The sequence below is a fragment of the Scyliorhinus torazame genome, chromosome 17, assembly GCF_047496885.1.
Source record: "Scyliorhinus torazame isolate Kashiwa2021f chromosome 17, sScyTor2.1, whole genome shotgun sequence".
Taxonomy (NCBI): Eukaryota; Metazoa; Chordata; class Chondrichthyes; order Carcharhiniformes; family Scyliorhinidae; genus Scyliorhinus; species Scyliorhinus torazame.
In genome coordinates, this window is record NC_092723.1 from 156,000,355 (window position 1) to 156,020,765 (window position 20,411).

Below are 20,411 nucleotides of genomic sequence, written 5' to 3' on the forward strand. Positions count from 1 at the left end.
TCTTGCTCTAGCTATCTACTTTCTGCAAACTGCACTGTGCCCTTGATAATGAAAATCCACAAACTGGCTGGCCCTTAAAAACTTTAAAGAATAAATATAGCCCAAGGAAGAACTGATTAGATTTTGGAATAGATACACATCTGGGGCGGGATTCACCGCAATCGGCGAATTGGCCCGACGCCGGCGCCAAGAACGGCGCAAACCGCTCTGGCGTCGGGCCAACCGGAAGTTGCGGAATCCTCCGCACTTCCGGGGGCTAGGCCGGCGGCAGAGGGGCTGGATCAAGTTCGCGCATGCGCAGAACCGCCGGCGTTCCGCGCATGCGCAGACTGGCCTGCATATTCTTGAGCATGCGCAGGGGGGGTGTCTCCTCCGCGCAGGCCATGGCGGAGCCCTACAGAGGCCGGCGCAGAAGGATGGAGTGCCCCATGGCACAGGCCCGCCCGCAGATCAGTGGGTCCCGATCGCGGGCCAGGCCACCGTGGTGGCCCCCTTGGGGCCGGATCCCCCCCCCCCCCCCCCCGAGGACCGCACCAGCCGGCCTACCAGCCAAGACCCACCATGCAGGACCATGTCCATTTCACGCCAGCGGGTCTGGCCAGAAACCAATGGCTGCTCGGCCCTTGGGGCCCGGAGAATTGCCGGGGGGGCCGCTGCCAAGGGCCCCCGACCGGTATGGCGTGATCCCTGACCCCACATGTTTCAGCGGTAAGAGAATGCTGAATCCAAGCATCGACAGCAACAAGGAATGCATGGAAACCTGGACATCCCACCCACATCTCCTCCAACCACCATTTGCCCCACTTCTGACAGAGACTGTAGGTCACGCATTGGACTCCTCAGCCACCTGAGAACTCATTTTTAATGCGGAAGCAAATCATCCTCAACTCATAGAGAAGAATTGTCCTGTCCATTTCGTTCATTTAGCGGACAGAGTCAGCAGCAAATGAAGACGGTACTCAGTACACCTTATACCTCTGCCACGTGGTGTTAACCTGAGGTTATTACAATTACCAGACTCTTCCTTTTGGCTTTTCACAGCCTGGTTGTACCCTGTAACTAAAAATGAAAGAAGAAATATATTTATTAAAGAGTTTCCATTTCACTGAGGAGACTTCAGACCACTCCATATCCAAAATCTGCTCTGAAAACTCTTCATATTTTGAAAGTTGTGACAATTTGCATCACAGAATCAGAGACAATCCACAATATTTTAAAACAATTCTACAAAATAAGTCCATTTGTCCTATCTCCCAATTTTAACAGATCTTTAAAATATTCCAGACACCAGCAACGGGATTCTCCGACCCCCCGCCGCGTCGGAGAATCCCTGGGAGGGCGGCGTGAATCCCTACCTGCCGCTCCGACGCCGGCTGCCATATTCTCCGATGTCGGTTTACGGGTGGGGGCAGGGATCATGCCACGCCGGTCGGGTGCCGTTGACAGCGGCCGCTCCGGCAATTCTCCGGGCCCCGATGGGCCAAGCGGCTGGTGGTTTCTGGCCAGTCCTGCCGGCAAGGATTGGACATGGTCCCACACGGCAGGACATGACTGGTAGGCCGGCTGGTGCAGTCCTCGGTGGGGCGCGGGGGGATCCGACTCCGGGGAGGGGGGGGGGGGGGGGCACGGTTGTCTGGCCCGCGATCGGCCCACCGATCTGTGGGCGGGCCTGAGCCGTGGGGGCACTTCTTCCTTCCGTGCCGGCTCCTGTAGGGCTCCACCATGGCTGGAGCAGAGCAGACACCCCCCTGCGCATGCGCCAGAATATGCCGGCCAACCGAGGAATGAGGCAGGGGTGCCCCCTGTCCCCCCTGTTGTTTGCATTTGCGATCGAACCCTTGGCCATGTCATTGAGGGAGTCTAATAAATGGAGGGGGGTGGTCCGAGGGGGAGAAGAGCATCGGGTGACGCTATATGCGGATGACCTGTTGTTGTACGTGGCGGATCCAATGGAGGGGATGGTGGAGGTCATGCAGACTCTAAGGGAGTTTGGGGAGTTTTCGGGCCATTGCAGCGATTCGGGATAATCCCGCCCGAGGAGTTCAGCTCCTTCCCGGATGCAATAGGACAACTACAGGCCAGTTAGCTCAACACCTGTTACAGGGAAATCAATCGGCGCTATTATTAAGGATGTCTGGCTTTCACTAGCTGACATCTCCAGCTCTGCACCTTGCACCCCTGTCTTTAACTAGGAACCTCCCTCTGCTCCTGACTTCACTGAACAGAACTCTTTTCTTGATTTCTGTTCTTTGTTCCTTTAAATTCCTGAAGCTCTCACTCCCTGTTTCTGGGATTTTATTTCTGTCCCCCTGTACTTTCTTGCCTGTACCGGCAGTTTCTGTGAAAACGTTCTTGCTTCTGGATTACCTGGCTCCAACTGAATTGAAATGCTTCTGCTATTCAGTGTAGGTCTCTGGTTGCTAAGCAACAGTTTAGTTTAACTGAAAGCCTGTAATTGCTTTTGCGCTGTAAAACCTCAAATACAATGCAGGCAAAGTTTGAAGTGTAACTAAACCAAAGACGTGTAGGCACCTCTGTTGAAAATGAAACAAAATTGGAGCTTTAACCCTTCCTTGGCACAGAAACACAAAGTAAGTGGAGGGAGTGGTGGTGGTGCACTAAGGATGTTTGGAAAACGGCACCCTCATCTCCGAGGAGCAGGCATCTTTAGGTCCTCAACAACTTTTTCCCACCTGGAATTTCCCAAAATCCCAAAAAATGACTAAGAGCGGGAGAATTGCAATGGGAATCACGCTGGGACAACCGGCGGGATTCTCACTGTTTTCCCGGCTGAAATTACACTTGGGGGTTGATTCTCCACCGCCCGCCACTGGTAGCGGACTTCCCAATCCATCAGAGAACTGAGCATCAGACTAAAAACGGAATCAGATTCCGATGCTCCGGTCCCCGCCAGCAGTGGCAGCGGGCTTCACGCCCCACCGGACGGGAGGATGCAAATGGTCATGTACACCCATTTGCATCCGATTAACGGACTAGAAGCCTGATTCTCCATGCCTCCATAATGCTCCAGACCTCAGCTGGAATTCATGTGGGTGTGAATTGGTGCAGATATTTTCAAAATCCCCTAGTCGCCACACTCCGACGTCTGTTCAGGTACACTGAGGAAGAGTTCAGAATGTCAAATTCACCTAATAAACTCGTCTTTCGGGACTCTGTGGGAGGAAACCGGAGCACCTGTTGGAAACCCACGCAGACACTGGGAGAACGTGCAGACTCCACATAGACAGTGACCCAAATCGAGATTCGAACCCTGGTCCCTGGAGCTCTGAAGCAACCGTGCTAACCACTGTGGTACCGTGATTTCAAACACTTTGATGTATACTGGCTTTTGAAGAAGCATCTGGTACTTGTAATTGCTGCTGCTTTGAACAGCAGATGTTAGGAAAGGGTAATTGAAAATACAGTGATTTTTCAACCTACTGCCTGGGCGTCTCTTCAACTTTCAGGCAGTGGTCTCTGATGTGGGCGGTTACTGTTTGGGGTTGGGGGTCGGGTGTGGGGGGGGGTGTGTCGGGCCACCCTCGTGCATGCGTGCAGGGGGAGGGTTGGCCCGTTATTCATGTGCTTGTTGGGGTGAGGGGGGGGCGGCGAAAGCCCCTACTTGTCAGCGAGGCAGGATTTGCATTGTGGGGAGAAGGGGGCTCGCTGCTGAACCTCTATCGGGATGCCCGCTCAGAATGGGTGCCCGATGCCAGGTCTCCAACTGAATCCCACAAGCTCCCTGCAGAAATACATTTGCATGGCAAAGGAAAGGGAATTGCAGACCGGGACCCATTCTTTGTGCCAGAGGAGACCATGAGCGATTCTACTCCAGCGGGGGCACTTAGTCTCCCAAATCATAGAATTTACAGTGCAGAAGGAGGCCATTCGGCCTATCAAATCAGCACCAGCCCTTGGAAAGAGCAGGCTACTTAAGCCCACACCTCCACCCTATCCCTGTAACCCAGTAACCCCACCTAACCTTTTTGGACACTAAGGGCAATTTAGTATGGCTAATCCACCTAACCTGCACATCTTTGGACTGGGGGAGGAAACCAGAGCACCTGGAGGAAACCCACGTAGACACGAGGAGAACGTGCAGACTCCATACAAACGGTGACCCAAGCTGGGAATCGAACCTGGGACCCTAGAGCTGTGAAGCAACAGTACTAACCACTGTGCTACCGTGCCGTTTCCACTCTGTTTCTCTCTCATTGCTGCCAGACCTTCTGCGTATTTCCAGAATGTTCTGTTATTATTTAACATAAATTGATTTTGGTTGAGCATTCTTCCTGTATTTTATACACCACTGAATTTATTTTTTCATACTCGTGAGTTTCACAGAGGTATCCAAGGTCTTTTTGCCAATGTGGATTTCGACCCAGATTGCCAGTGGCTCTCTGACTGTGGGGTCAGTTGTAGTGGAGCCTGATCCTTGCATTACTCATGGCCATTCATATCACCCTTTTGCAAGGTTTGCCGAAGATTAATGGGAACTTGTGCCTCCAGCAGGAGATTCTGCTGTCAATTGTATTGCAATGCATTACTGCTCTGCATTAATCATTCATTCAAGATGGAAGCTCCAGGTTTGTAAGATTCAGTATCACATTGGGTAATATATTTACCCACTCGCTGAAAAGAATTGCATTGTAAAATAAATGTTGACAAGTAAAATTAAGGCTTATTTAGAAAACTATAAATTGCCACGTCATTCACTGCTTACATTATGAGGAATCTGATTGGATGAATAATTTTGCTCCTAGGTATCATAGCAGCTGGCACCAGTAAGGGACAGGTTGCTTTATGGCGAAAGACTGTGGTCAACAGTTTGAGTGGTTGCAAAATAGATGGAAAAGACCAATGGAAACTGCAAGCTCCAATTGATCTTGAAGGAAATATCATACAGATCAAGGTAATGAAGGTGGAACCCCCCCCCCCCCCCCCCCCCCGGTGACTCATTCTCACAAGCAGATGCACACAGCACATTCAACCTTCTGTACAAGACCAATGGACCTAGTCTTCCACCATTCTCTGACTTGTATTTATCTGCTGCTGGTTATTTCAGTCACCATTTCTAGTGCCCATATTGTCTGTATGTGGTGGAATTTTGTTTAGTTTTGGACATCACAGGACTGTACAGCTCTTGTATGTATCTTCAGACCAAATGTATGTTCAAGAATTTATTTAAAAAAATTTTTTTTCCATGCCATGCGTGAATGAGGTTTTAGTGAGAAGGGAAATGTTGACAGTGTTCTTGCAGAACATGGGTGGGGTTCTCAGCCTCTGCGCCGGAATCGCGGTAGGTGTGGGGGCGGAGAATGGGTGTCAAACCCACGATCGGGTCCAATGGCGCTCCCGTGATTCTCTGGTCGGCGGAGAATCGCTGCAAATCGGGTGTGCGTGGTCGGTGCGGCGCCGGTCGGGGACCATTGAAAAAGGCCCCGCGGCGATTCTCCAAAGTCAACTGGCCGAGTTCCCACCGGCGTGGTTCTCTCATGGTTCCATCCGTCGGGCACTCAGTGTGGTGGCTGCGGACACAGTCCGCGGCTGCCCTAGTGGGGGGCGGGGGGATCCTTCATCGGGAGGGACCTCTAGGACAGCCAGGGTTCCGATCGGGGGCCACCGATCAACGGGTGCACGTGATCTTGGGGAGGTCCTATTTTGTCAGTGCCGGTCCGCGGTATGGGTCGGCCATGTCGCGTGGCCGACTGAGGCCGTCGCCGTCCGCATGCTCGGCTCCCGACCGGAAGTGCAGGGCCCCGTATCGGCAGCCGGAGTTGCGAGGAGCAGTCCGGGCCTTGCTAGCCCCCTGGAAATCGTAGAATCACCCTGGACTTACTCCAGGTAAGTCCAGAGTGATTCGCGTGTGTTTTTCTGCGGGCGTGGGGACATAGCCCCATTACTGGAGAATTCCGCCCCATGTCTAAAAGAGATGAGTGGAGTAATCTCAATAAAGATTTCAGATCAATTCACGTCTTGCTGAGAAAGGTTCTCAAATTCTCAAAAGGCACTCAAATTGTGAGGTGTGGAGAATGGGAATGTCTGCATTTCTGCGCCTACGTACTGTAGTTCGGATATATCCAGTTTTCAAATTAAACTAATAAACCCTACCAAACAGAAGGTTTCACTTTGTGTTTCCTTTGCTGTTGGTTGGGAAGTGAGAGAGTGTAGATTTAGGTCAGTCTCATCACTGAGTTCCTCACGGACATGGTGGAACCAAAAACAGAAAATTACCAGATGCCTGGTTGTAAAACTCCTGGTCTGTCTCGATATGGCATAGTTGGTAATGGATTTGCTGTGTTGCAATTTTTCTATTGCAGCCTCTGGTACGCATTATTTATAGTGCCCATATTTTGCAAAAGTGTTGAATTACATGGTATATGTCTCGCATGTGGTACTGGAACCTATTTGTTCCAAGTGGAGAAAGTAAGAGTTGTCTGATTATTGCTACCTTTGGTAACCTGTGTGTATCTGGTGTTTGTTTAGTGGGGCTCCAGTAAGAATCTTCTGTCTGTGATCAGTGCTGGCACGGTCCTTATCCTCAGTGAGCAGGTGATGTCTGCTCATTTCAACCAACAAGTAGCAGCCATGCAGGTGGCTCCCAACCAACTGAACCTTACTTTCTTCTCCTCTGGAAACCAGCAGATGCTCCGAACAGACATGCATGTTAAAGGGGTGTATGTCACCAAGGTAAGTGTTTGAAACACATCTTATCACTTCACATGAAATTGGCTTGTTTGTATATCCTTGAAACCTGCAGATGAAACTCAATGTGTGCCAACACAGGTACTTTGTGCTGTTGGGGTTCTCTAACAAGATATTACTCTCTCACTTCATTTTTTTCACATTTTGCCTTATTGAAATATATGTTTTGGTTTGATGCAATGAATACATGGTCCTTTATTAGTCCATAAAAGGAAAAGTTGAGCCCCCCACACACACTGATTTGAAGGTGCCTATGATCAGAGCGTATTGTGTGTGGAAAATTCTATGAAATGAAGGGTACTTTGTGCAGGGATTCAGGATGTGTAGACTAAAGGTTCCTTGTTCCTGGGATAGGGCCTTGTGGACGTGCGTGGCAATGGCCAACCACATTGCCCTGTTTTTAGTGTCTGCTATTTAAGAGCATTTTGCGAAGTCTGTCTATGATTTTGAGAATTGATTCACAGCTGAGTTGCAGCTCTAAAAATGTGCTGTTCACAAACTTGTTCAGTTGCCACTTTGAGGATTTATAGTGCATCATGGAGCAGTTTAATGTTGGATCTTGACTCAAACTATGACTGTAGGTTAAATCTCAAAGTTGATCAGTTCTAATTTGGAGAGCCAGGCACTGAATGAAACCTCTGTTGACTATTGTTGCAGGAAACAGTAGCAGTATGGAATGGAAAACACACAACCGTTTTTGAACCATTTGGGCCATCACTGAGAAATGCAGGTAAAATATCATTAGCTTTTTCAGTTGAAATCGGGCAGTTGCTACATTAATAGAGTGGGTAGTGAGTTTCCTGGCTCAGAGTCAGGATATCTAGCCTAACCAGTCCATGCCAATGTTGCTCCTGCACAGGAATTCCTTCCATCTTTTTTCAACTAAATCTATTGCAACCATTTATTTCCTTCTCCCTCCTATGCTTGCCTATTTTTCCTTTAATTGCACCTATACAATTCACTTCAACCACTCCCTGTGATGAAGAGTTCTACATTCTTACCACTCTTTGGATGAAGAGTATTCTTCTAAATTCCTTATTGGATGTCTTGGTGACTGTTTTATATTGATGGCCTCTAGTTATACTCTTCCCCACAAGAGGAAACATTCTCTCTGTATCCACTCTTATCAAAACCAAATGAGACAGAAAGTCAAAGGGGCTGGGCTCTTCATTCCCAAACATTTCCAAAAATTGTGTTAACAATCAAAATCAATTTGTAAAAGAATTCATTTCTTCTACAAAAATTATGAGCTAGGTGATTGTTTTGTGATTGAGTGTCTGGGGACATTTATGGAGTCTGTGGTCATGGGGGCTCTATTAATTGAATAGTTCATGTGATTTCCCCACTTTGCTTCCCATATCTCTTTTCACCGTTGTATTTCCTATGTTCTCAGCACTGACAATAATGTGCACTCTGGGTTTTCACCAGGCTCGTTTCCCTGTGATTCTTGTGTTTTGGCTGTCCATGAAGAGAGCATTTACACTGTTGAACCAAACCGTGTTCAGGTCCGCACCCTGCAGGTAAGTGGAAGTCTTAATTTCCTACAGCATCAGTGGTGTGTTACTCCAGGAGTAATTGGTTGGCGATCTTTAATACTTTCTTTGAAGAGTTCTTGTTTGCATTCTGTGCTACGATTGTCACCAGACCATGGGTGGGATTCTCCGCTCCCGCGACTTAAGTGCCCGCACCGTCGTGCACGACGGCGCGAAACGGCCCCGATCGCGATCGATTCAGAGCCCGAAAATGGGCTAAGAGCGGGGCTGCGAGGAACTCGGGCGGGGGGGGGGTCTGCGTGGCGCAAAAGCAGCGTCGTAAGCGCGTGACGCCCGAATGACACGGCGCAGCACCACAAACTGCACAATCCGCGCACGGAAGGACCCAGGAGGAGGAGAAGGAGGAGAGATGGCGACGAGCCGCACCGAGGTTCCCGGGACACTGACCTGGACACCCTCCTAGATGAGGTTGAACAACGAAGGGCCACCCCCTGCCCAAGACGTGGGCATCGCCAGCCGTCCAGCACGGGGATGCGCGGCTGGCGTGACGTTGGCACTGCTGTGGGGCACACCCCCTGGTCCGGGGAGCAGTGTAGCAAGAAGCTGCACAACCTCACTAGGACTGCCAGGGTAAGTGCCATGAGGGTGCCCCCAGGTCGCAACCAACCCCCCCCCCCCCCCCGGGAACGTGGGGGGGCGGTTCAGGGTGCACAACGTTGTACTCGACCCACATGAGCACAGCAACCCCCTGGAGAGATGCTATGGCGTGGCTCCAACTGTCTCCCCACCCAGCATTAATATAGCCTATATCTGCTCGCCCTGATGATACCCGCCCAGGACAAGACAGCTCACAACCATCGTGAGCGTATGAGAACCGGAGGGGGTTCGCCTGTGCTGCACCCCCTAAACGTTCACGAGCAGAGGGCCCTGGACCTCGCTGGGAGATCCGCCACCCGGGAGGTCGCGACATTCCAGGTAGGAGGCGCAGAAGCACCCCCCCCCAAGCCCGTCATCATCCCCCTCACACTCTGGCCACAGCACCCCCGATCCCCTCTCCCCTCACACTCTGGCCACTGCACCCGCGATCCCCTCCCACCTCACACTCTGGCCACTGCACCCCCGATCCCCTCCCCCCTCACACTCTGGCCACTGCACCCCCGATCCCCTCCCCCCTCACACTCTGGCCACTGCACCCTCGATCCCCTCCCCCCTCACACTCTGGCCACTGCACCCTCGATCCCCTCCCCCCTCACACACTGCCCCCACCACCACCATACACCCGGCCCAGCGTGTCTAACGAACCCCGTATCGTTGTGTTCCCCAGGGCCAGCCGCCGAACGTCCAGGGTCATCTCGGCCAAAACACAGCCGACCATCTGTAACCTCAACCGCACCCAGGGACGCACGCCAGAGGGTGGCAGTCGGTCGGACAGGAAGGCCAGCCTCTCAGTCTGGGACGCTGGAGGGGGACGCACAGATGACGGACAGAGACAATACTGAGGGGCACAGGCTGGACAGTGACGAGCATGATGGCCGTGCATTGCCTGAAGGTAGGGCCATGATCCACGGCAGTGACGGGGACAGTGGACGATGACGCACAGAGAACGGCCACACAGTCCACGGAATCACCTGGAGCGGAACATGACATGGGCCGCATGCACCCTGCGCTGGGCCATGAGGGGGACCAGTACACACCAGACTTCTTTACGGATGATGACCTGGAGCTAGCGGCACTGCTGTCTCCCACACCATCCACCATCGCAGGGACACTCGCCTCGGTTGGGCAAATAAGTGATGAGGCTCCCGGGTCACGGTCTGGTGCGCACCACACAGCCGAGCCGGTACAGCAGGTGGGGTTTGGAGCAGCCGAGGGGCTGGACGGTTGGAGGGCAGCCCAGGCCCAGCTGCCGCCCAGACGGTTCCTGGATGTACTTGACCCACCTGGACACCCGATGCATTTGGACACCCAGGGACTGAATAACGGGATGAGGGCCATCTTCCAGGACCTACACACGCAGTTGGAGGAGTCCATTCGTGTCCAGGAGCAGGGAGTGGTGCCGCTCATCGCAGCCACCCAGGCCGACGCCGCACGGGTGGCGTCCGCAGTGGAGGCAATGGGTGAAATGGTTTTGGCTATTGGTCAGGTTCTGCAAGGCGTTGTGCTTCACGTGCATGCGTCATCCATGGCCCAGGAGAGGGCTGCCCTCTCACAGGTAGCCATGCGCCAGAGCCAACACGATATTGCCGCTGCGCTCCGGGCCCTGGCCGAGTCTCACCATGCCATGGCACAGTCCCACCAGTCAGTCGCGGAGAGCATAGACCGCCTGGCGTACGTGATGGATGGCGTAGCGCACTCACAGGTTGAGGTGGCACAGTCCCTGGCAGGAATGTCGCACTCCCTGGGCTCCGTCTCTGCGAGCATTCAGACCGTGGTCATACCGCTGCAGGCCTCCAGGACTGGCAGCGTCCGGTGTCAGTGGTGCGACGGGGCATGTCTCCGATCGCACCTCCGTCCCACATTGAGGCTCGGGGGCCACCGGGCTCCCCGAGGGAGGAGGTGGTTCTGGGCCCGTCCCGGTATCTCCAGCAAGGGGTGTCCCTGAACACTCGGCCTCCCCCCCGCCCCCCGTTCCCTCCCTGGCGCATCTAGTGGGCAGCGGGCAGGACAGGGTGGCACCACGCCATCCAGTACGCCCGCCGAGCAGCCTGGCCCATCGAAGCCAGGCCGCCACAGGAAACGAGTGCCCATGGGGAGCCATGTCGCAGGGCGTGATTCTCAGCAGTCCGCCTCCACTCCTGCAGTACCATTTGGGGAGACACCTAGACGTAGTGCTAGGGCCCGTAAGGCAAAGAAGTTAGAAACATAGTAAGTTGGCACGGGTGCAGGGCACAGTTTAGTTGTAGGGGGTAGGGCATCTGTATGTGAATGTCACAATTAAACTCACTGTTGCACTTAACTTGTAAGACTCTGTGCTATGTCCGGTGCCAGGGAGCTCGTGAGGGTGACCGAGTGATGCTGGGGTTAACGAGCGGTTCAACGTCGGTGCCGGATGTGCTGTCCCTTTCCCCCCCCCTGCCTCCCAAAATCGGACACCGTAGTCCTCGGCACTCCGACGCCAGCTACCCCACACGGACACGTGATGAAATGTCCGTGACGAACGCTGTGACCACCGGAGTGGATGGTTCAGCTATAGCCATGAGTCAGACCTTGGCTGGCGAATCTGAGCTCACAGCTCATCGCAGAGCGGGCTGTCATCATTCAACATGGCACTGATCACACCCGCTTACACAATCATCAATGTTGTGCAATCCCGTAGTGCTGCAGTGGTAAGGTGATGTGGAATTGGTGCCGTGTATGCGGTGCGGAGGTACGTGGGGGGGGGGGTGTGCTGTGTGGTGCCCGTGTGCAGGACTGGCGGTGCACGTGGCAGTGTTCAGCGAATCCCTCCCCCATGGTGCGTGAACCGTGTGGCCACTAACTCATCGCGTGCCCGCTACCCTCGACGGTGCCGTCGTGCAGCCTCCTGGACGTAGCCAGCACCCGGGCAGTGTCTGTGTCCTGCGCCCCTCCCCCCACCCTGATGCACGCCATCCTCCTCTTCCTCCTCCCCTTCGTTTGCGTTAGCTCCGGTGCCATCGGGTCCTCCCTCCAACTCCTCCACCAGGCACCGCCCCTCTGCATGGCAATGTTGTGCAGCGCACAGCAGCCCACAACTATATGACCGACCCTGTTGGGCCGGTATTGCAGGGCCCCTCCGGAGCGGTCCAGGCATCTGAATCGCATCTTCAGCAGGCCGAAGCACCGCTCCACCACACCCCTGTTGCTGCATGGGCCTCGTTGTATATGCTCTCCGCGTTGTTCTGAGGCCTCCGTATTGGCGTCATCAGCCATGACCTCAATGGATAGCCCCTGTCGCCCAGCAACCAGCCCCTCAGCCGGGGGGCATCCATCGAACATTGCGGGGATGAACGACTGTGCCAGAATGTAGGCGTCATGCACACTCCCAGGATACCTTGCGCACACGCATGATCTTCATGTGGGGGTCGCAGATCACCTGAATGTTCATGGAGTATGCGCCCTTCCTGTTCATGAACGCTTCCCTGTTGTCTGCAGGCGGGCGCATGGGGATGTGCACACCATCGATGACACCCTGGACCATCGGTATCCCGGCCACCATGGCGAATTCACGTGCCCGTGCTTCCTGCTGTGCTCGGTCCTCGGGGAATTTAATGTACCTGTCCGCGATGGCGTACAAGGCATCGGTCACGGCCCTGATGCACCTGTGGACCGATGCCTGTGAGATCCCGGATAGGTCCCCACTCGGCGCCTGGAAGGAACCAGTAGCGTAAAGGTTTAGGGCCACCGTCACCTTGACGGAGACTGGTATAGCGTGTCCTCCTCCCATTCCACGTGGTGCGAGGTGCGCCACGAGGTGGCATATATGTGCGACCATCTCCCTGCTGAACCGTAGTCACCTCCTGCATGTAATGTCCAGTAGGGCCTTGAACGACATCACGGTATACCCTAGGTCTTGCTGGACGCCTGTGGCTCGTCCTCCTTCCTCCACTCCACCCCCCCCAAACAAAATGCACTTTGATATCAGTGCCCGCTTCCTGTGCATTCCTCACCGTCTGGGGGTCAATGTTCCCCTCGGCATCCCCCTGTACATTCGGGTCCTGAGCGCCTGCAGCCTGCGCGGCAACGAGGGGCCGCTCCGCGGCCATCCCCTCTGCTGCAGCAGCAGCAGCCGCTGCTTCTGCAGCACTGTGGGCCGTCGTAGTCCACGCTGCCGGATGGCCACCTGCAGAGCTGCGGCTCCAACCACGGCAGTGAACATCGCTGTCTGGTTGGCATACATGGTGACCTGCAGGAGGGTGGTTGGGGGCAGAGAAAAGACATGTTACACGGAGGGTCTTCCACACCTCGGCAGCTGGGTTGCATGGGATACCTGTGTGCCCCGGTGGCCTGGTCGTGCTGTAGATACGCAGCCAGCCTAACACCTGGTCACTGTCTGCGTCCAACGGTCAGTTCACACCGTCCTCCTCACCAGTGTGCCAGTTGCCTGTGCCCATCAGCCACACGACAACCTGCCGCCGTGTCCTCGTCACCGTCCTGCCATATCAGGGCGGCTGACATGTGGCATCCGCGGATGGATGACACCCTCCACACTCTCCCTCACCCCCCCCTCCCATCTCCACTCCCTCCCTCACCCCCCCACAACCTCCACTCCCTCCCTCACCCCCCCACCTCCACTCCCTCATCCCTCTTCTCCCCCCCCCCCCCCCACCGCCACTCCATCCTTCACCTACCCTCCCACCCCCTGTTGGCCGCAGCGTTCTCGGGGAAGCCGACCCGGTCTGCAGGAGCTCCGGAACAGTCCGCTCACCTCCTCATGTCGTGCTGGCTGACGACTTTATTTACCAGGTATGAACGGCGACGGCGTGAACTGGGGTCACTCCGTCGGGACTTCGGCCCATTCAGGCCAGAGAATAGCGGGGGTAGCGGAGAATCGCCATTTTGGGTGTCTCGGGCGATTCTCCGGCCTGCGCCGCGCAGAACTCGACGGGGCCGATCTCGCCGCTTTGGTAAATCGTGGGAGGGCGTTGGACCAGCGACGCATGGAAAAGTGGCGCGGCAGGCGATTCTCCCAACCGGCACGGCATCGGAGAATCGTGCCCCATATTCTTCTTTATATGCTAGAATCCAGACAGTGCAGAAATAATCTCAATAGCTGCTTAAATAGCTTTGTACTTGCTGTTACAATTATGGCCTTTATAGCTAATGGTTGTCACTTTCGGCGACTTGTATAAACCACAGGTCCGCCTATTCAGCTGTCAAAAACTAGTTCAGTAAAACAACCCAATGATGGCACAAGTAGAAATGTGCAAAAGGTTTTGGTCCTGCATATTGAGGGCATTTAAAAGTTTATTGGATAAACATATGGATGATAATGGCATAGTGTAGGTTAGATGGCTTTTGTTTCGGTGCAACATCGTGGGCCGAAGGGCCTGTACTGCGCTGTATTGTTCTATGTTCTATATTGCAACACATTCTCAACCAGAAAGTCTTGTTTATTTTATACAGCAGGATGAGTGGCCACTTTATCAGATAGACCTCCTTCCAATTTCTGTTGTGGAAGCTTTGACAGCCAGGCATCGACTCTCAATTGCTAGTTGTACTGTGCTGCACCCTAAATGCAGATTTATTTCACCCTCAGCTCAAATGAATCACAGTATTGGTTGTGTAAATAGGTAAGATGCATAGTGTGGTACTCAGCCATACAGAAAAGAGGTGCTGTATTCGTTGCCCTTCTGGGTGGTGGTAAAGTCACTGCAGTCAGAGGAGAGCGGGAGGGTGGGGTTGGTGGAAAATTGGAATACTTTCCCATCCTATTTGCTGACCAGAGACATCTGCAAAAAGTTGATGCATGGAAGTCACGTGTAACAGTTGCATACGCGCCACACAAGTGCCAGGCAATGACCACCTCCGATAAGAGAGGATCTAACCACCGCCCTTGACATTCAATGGCATTACCATTGCTGAATCCCCCACAATCAACATTCTGGGGGTTACCATTGATCAGAAACTGAACTGGACTAGCCACATTAATACTGTGGTTACCAGGGCAGGTCAAAGGCTACGAATCCTACTGTAGGTACAACAAAGAACGAAGAAATGTACAGCACAGGAACAGGCCCTTCGGCCCTCCAAGCCCGTGCCGACCATGCTGCCCGACTAAACTACAGTCTAGCCAGTTCTGTATCCACCTTGCCAGCTCACCCCTGATCCCGTGTGACTTCACCTTTTGTACTAGTCTACCATGCGGGACATTGTCAAAGGCCTTACTGAAGTCCATACAGACAACATCCACTGCCCTACCTGCATCAATCATCTTAGTGACCTCCTCGAAAAACTCTATCAAGTTAGTGAGACACGACCTTCCCTTCACAAAACCGTGCTGCCTCTCACTAATACGTCCATTTGCTTCCAAATGGGAGTAGATCCTGTCTCGAAGAATTCTCTCCAGTAATTTCCCTACCACTGAAGTAAGGCTCACCGGCCTGTAGTTCCCGGGATTATCCTTGCTACCCTTCTTAAACAGAGGAACAACATTGGCTATTCACCAGTCCTCCGGGACATCCCCTGAAGACAGTGAGGATCCAAAGATTTCTGTCAAGGCCTCAGCAATTTCCTCTCCAGCCTCCTTCAGTATTCTGGGGTAGATTCCATCAGGCCCTGGGGACCTATCGACCTTAATATTTTTTAAGACACCCAACACCTCGTCTTTTTGGATCTCAATGTGACCCAGGCTATCTACACACCCTTCTCCAGACTCAACATCTACCAATTTCTTCTCTTTGGTGAATACTGATGCAAAGTATTCATTTAGTACCTCGCCCATTTCCTCTGGCTCCACACATGGATTCCCTTGCCTATCCTTCAGTGGGCCAACCCTTTCCCTGGCTACCCTCTTGCTTTTTATGTACGTGTAAAAAGCCTTGGGATTTTCCTTAACCCTATTTGCCAATTACTTTTCCTGACCCCTTCTAGCCCTCCTGACTCCTTGCTTAAGTTCCTTCCTACTTTCCTTATATTCCACGCAGGCTTTGTCTGTTCCCAGCCTTTTAGCCCTGACAAATGCCTCCTTTTTCTTTTTGACGAGGCCTACAATATCTCTCGTTATCCAAGGTTCCCGAAAATTGCCATATTTATCCTTCTTCCTCACCGGAACATGCTGGTCCTGAATTCCTTTCAACTGACACTTGAAAGCCTCCCATATGTCAGATGTTGATTTGCCCTCAAACATCCGCCCCCAATCTATGTTCTTCAGTTCCCGCCTAATATTGTTATAATTAGCCTTCCCCCAATTTAGCACATTCATCCTAGGACCACTCTTCTCCTTGTCCATCAGTACTTTAAAACTTACTGAATTGTGGTCACTGTTACCGAAATGCTCCCCTACTGAAACATCTACCACCTGGCCGGGCTCATTCCCCAATACCAGGTCCAGTACCGCCCCTTCCCTAGTTGGCATGTCTACATATTGTTTTAAGAAGCCCTCCTGGATGCTCCTTACAAACTCCGCCCCGTCTAAGCCCCTGGCACTAAGTGAGTCCCAGTCAATATTGGGGAAGTTGAAGTGTCCCATCACCACAACCCTGTTGTTTTTACTCTTTTCCAAAATCTGTCTACCTATCTGCTCCTCTATCTCCCGCTGGCTGTTGGGAGGTCTGTAGTAAACCCCCAACATTGTGACTGCACCCTTCTTATTCCTGATCTCTACCCATATAGCCTCACTGCCCTCTGAGGTGTCCTCCCGCAGTACAGCTGTGATATTCTCCCGAACCAGTAGCGCAACTCCGCCTCCCTTTTACATCCCCCTCTATCCCGCCTGAAACATCTAAATCCTGGAAGTTTAGCTGCCAATCCTGCCCTTCCCTCAACCAGGTCTCTGTAATGGCAACAACATCATAGTTCCAAGTACTAATCCAAGCTCTAAGTTCATCTGCCTTACCCGTAATACTTCTTGCATTAAAACATATGCACTTCAGGCCACCAGACCCGCTGTGTTCAGCAACTTCTCCCTGTCTGCTCTGCCTCAGAGCCCCACTGTCCCTATTCCCTAGTTCTCCCTCAATGCTCTCACCTTCTGACCGATTGCTCCCGTGCCCACCCCCCTGCCATACTAGTTTAAACCCTCCCGTGTGACACTAGCAAACCTCGTGGCCAGGATATTTATGCCTCTCCGGTTTAGATGCAACCCGTCCTTCTTATACAGACCACACCTGCCCCGGAAGAGCTCCCAGTGGTCCAAATAACGGAAACCCTCCCTCCTACACCAGCTGTTTAGCCACGTGTTTAGCTGCTCTATCTTCCTATTTCTAGCCTCACTGGCACATGGCACAGGGAGTAATCCCGAGATTACAACCCTCGAGGTCCTGTCTTTTAACTTTCTGCCTAGCTCCCTGAACTCCTGCTGCAGGACCTCATGCCCCTTCCTGCCTATGTCGTTAGTACCAATATGTACAACGACCTCTGCCTGTTTGCCCTCCCCCTTCAGGATGCCCTCTACCCGTTCGGAGACATCCTGGACCCTGGCACCAGGGAGGCAACATACAATCCTAGAGTCTCTTTCACGTCCACAGAAGCGCCTATCTGTGCCCCTGACTATAGAGTCCCCTATTACTATTACTCTTCTGCGCTTTGACCCTCCTTTCTGAACATCAGAGCCAGCCGTGGTGCCACTGCACTGGCTGCTGCTGTTTTCCCCTGATAGGCTATCCCCCCCGACAGTATCCAAAGGGGTATACCTGTTCGAGAGGGGGACAACCACAGGGCATTCCTGCACTGACTGCCTGCCCTTTCTGGTGGTCACCCATTTCTCTGCCTGCACCTTGGGTGTGACCACAGTTACATAACTGCGATCTATGACGCTTTCCGCCACCTGCATGCTCCTAAGTGCATCCAATTGCTGCTCCAACCGAACCATGCGGTCTGTGAGGAGCTCCAGTTGGGTGCACTTTCTGCAGATGAAGCCATCCGGGACGCTGGAAGCCTCCCGGACCTGCCACATCTCACAGTCAGAGCACTGCACCCCTCTAACTGACATTGCGTCAATTAATTAAAACTATAAAAATTGTAAAATTTAAAAAAATATATATTTTAAATTTTTTTTCAAAGTTACTGTTAACTGTCTGTTTCCTAGCACTAGATTTCTAATAGAATTGCGAAAGCTAAATATAGTACTCTCCGACCTCTGGCTTAGATGCCCCTCTAAATTATAATTAAGTAATTATGTTTAATTAGTTACCAATGCTTAATTTTTTTAACTCACCTCCTGACCCCCAAAGGCACAAGTCAGGAGTGGAATGGAATACTCTCCACTTGCCTGGATGAGTGCAGCCCCAACAACACTCAAGAAACTCGACAACATCCAGGACAAAGCAGCCTGCTTGATTGCTCCCCCTTCCACAAACATTCAAACCCTCCAAAGATGTGCAGGTTAGGTGGATTGGCCATGCTAAATTGTCCTTGGTGTCCAAAATTGCCCTTAGTGTTGGGTGGGGTTACTGGGTAATGGGGATAGGGTAGAGGTGTGGGTTTGGGTAGGGTGCTCTTTCCAAGAGCCCGTGCAGACTCGATGGGCTGAATGGCCTCCTTCTGCACTGTAAATTCTATGATTCTATGAACACCGACGAACAGTGGCAGCCATGTGTACCATCTACAGGATGCACTGCAGTAACTCACCAAGGTTCCTTAGGCAATATCTTCTACACGACCACTACCATCTGCAAGGACAAGAGCAGCAGATACCTGGGAACCCCACCACCTGGAGATTCCCCTCCAAGTCACTCAACACCCTGACTTGTAAATATATCACTGCTCCTTCACTGTCGCTGGGCAACATCCTTGAACTCTCTCCCTTACAGCGCAGTGGGTGTGCCTACACCTTAGGGACTGGAGCGGTTCAAGAAGGCAACTCCCCACCACCTTCTGAAGAGCAAGTAGGGATGGGCAATAAATGCTGGCCTAACCAGCGACGCCCACACCCCGTAAATGAATTTTTAAAAACTCCAATGTGTTTTGACATTTTTGAATAGTAACTACTTTTGGTTTTGAAACTGAGTTGTCCTTGCCTGAGCCGCAGCAGCAGAGGATGTGGTGGAGTCGGTGTAGGAATATCTTTTGGCTAAACAGAGGGGCTCCTCAATCCTGAAAGTTTCCTATTCAGGGAAAACAGTGGGTGGAACACACTGACTGCATTGCACAGCACAGATGAAGAGAACGAAGAAGACATAGATCAGACTGCTTTTCTTCAAATCATTCTGGCAACTGTGAATTTCTAATGAGCCTCAGCAACCAGTCAAGAAGTATTTAAAAAACAAAAGAACAAATTGACTGGAGCTCTCGAGCAAAGCAAAATCTTTACAGAAAGATTCAACTAGGTTGTGCAGCTGATAAAACAGACAAAGGGAAAGTAGACCGTGTTTATAAAGATTGCTTGTAGAGTAATATTTTATAGATTGTGCCTTTTTATTCTTTCTCCTTTGAGGAATTGGATAATGAAATTTCTACTTGAAATAAATGTACATTGCAAGATCAGTTCATTGTCCAATGAATGTGTTTTGTGGTTCTAAAACCAGAACAAGGTTTGTGATGTTCTGTCACTGATTGATGGCTGGAAGTTTAAAAATAATTCACAGACCAGAGTTTAGTATCCTGGACGCTTTACCAGAAGCCCAGTTAGACAGCCTCCAAGCAATGGGGGAAGAAGGATGTGTGGAGGGAGGAGCAGGTGGTGGATGTGAAGGTAGTTGTGCAATACAAGAGCAGAAAATCATAAAGAGAAGGTAAAAAGATCCAGAAAGCTAATATCCACATTCTTCCAAATTAATTTTGAAGAAAGTATTCTGCATCTGCGCTCTGTTTAGAATAACTGCTGTATTATCATGGTGTGATGCTGACCGTGGCAGTCCTGAGTGTGTTCTTCCTTTCAGGGTACAGTCAAGCAGCTGCTCGTGTTCAATGAGACAGAGGGAAGCCCATGTCACCTTCACATCTGTGGAAACTTCCTGGTGGTGGGGACAGACACATCACATTTGAAGGTCTTCGACCTTTCCCGCAGGTATTGTACACAATCCTGTACACACTTGAATCAAACTTATTTATAGAGTCATAGATGTTTACAGCATGGAAACAGGCCCTTCGGCCCAGTTTGTCCATGCCGCACAGTTTCTATCACTAAGCTAGTCCTGCTTGCCCGCATTTGGCGCATATCCCTCTATACCACCCTGCCCATGTAACTGTCTAACTGCTTTTTAAAGGAAAAAATTGTACCCTCCTCTACCACTGCCTCTGGCAGCTTGTTCCAGATGCTCACCACCCTCTGTGTGAAAAAATTTCACCTCTGGTCTCTTTTGTATCTCTCCCCTCCCACCTTAAACCTATGCCCTCCAGTTCTAGACTCCTCTATCTTTGTGAAACGATGTTGACTATCTACCTTATCTATGCTCCTCATTATTTTATAGATCTCTATAAGATCACCCCTAAGCCTCCTACGCTTCAGGGAAAAAGTCCCAGCCTATCCAGCCTCTCCTTATAACTCAGACCATCAAGTCCTGGTAACATCCTCGTCAATCTCTTCTGCACTCTTTCTGGTTTAACAATATCCTTCCTATAATAGGGTGACCAGAACTGAACACAGTATTCCAT

At 51.8% G+C, this 20,411-nt stretch overlaps 1 protein-coding gene across 1 annotated transcript in view; it reads left to right on the forward strand.

The window, feature by feature from the left end:
* The window catches only part of ift140 (intraflagellar transport 140 homolog (Chlamydomonas)), a 183,065-nt gene that overhangs the window by 16,807 nt on the left and 145,847 nt on the right, over nt 1-20,411 (forward strand). The window contains 5 exon segments of the mRNA XM_072481370.1: nt 4,764-4,912; nt 6,487-6,690; nt 7,363-7,435; nt 8,134-8,225; nt 19,697-19,824. Coding sequence (XP_072337471.1) covers nt 4,764-4,912; nt 6,487-6,690; nt 7,363-7,435; nt 8,134-8,225; nt 19,697-19,824 — 646 coding nt within the window.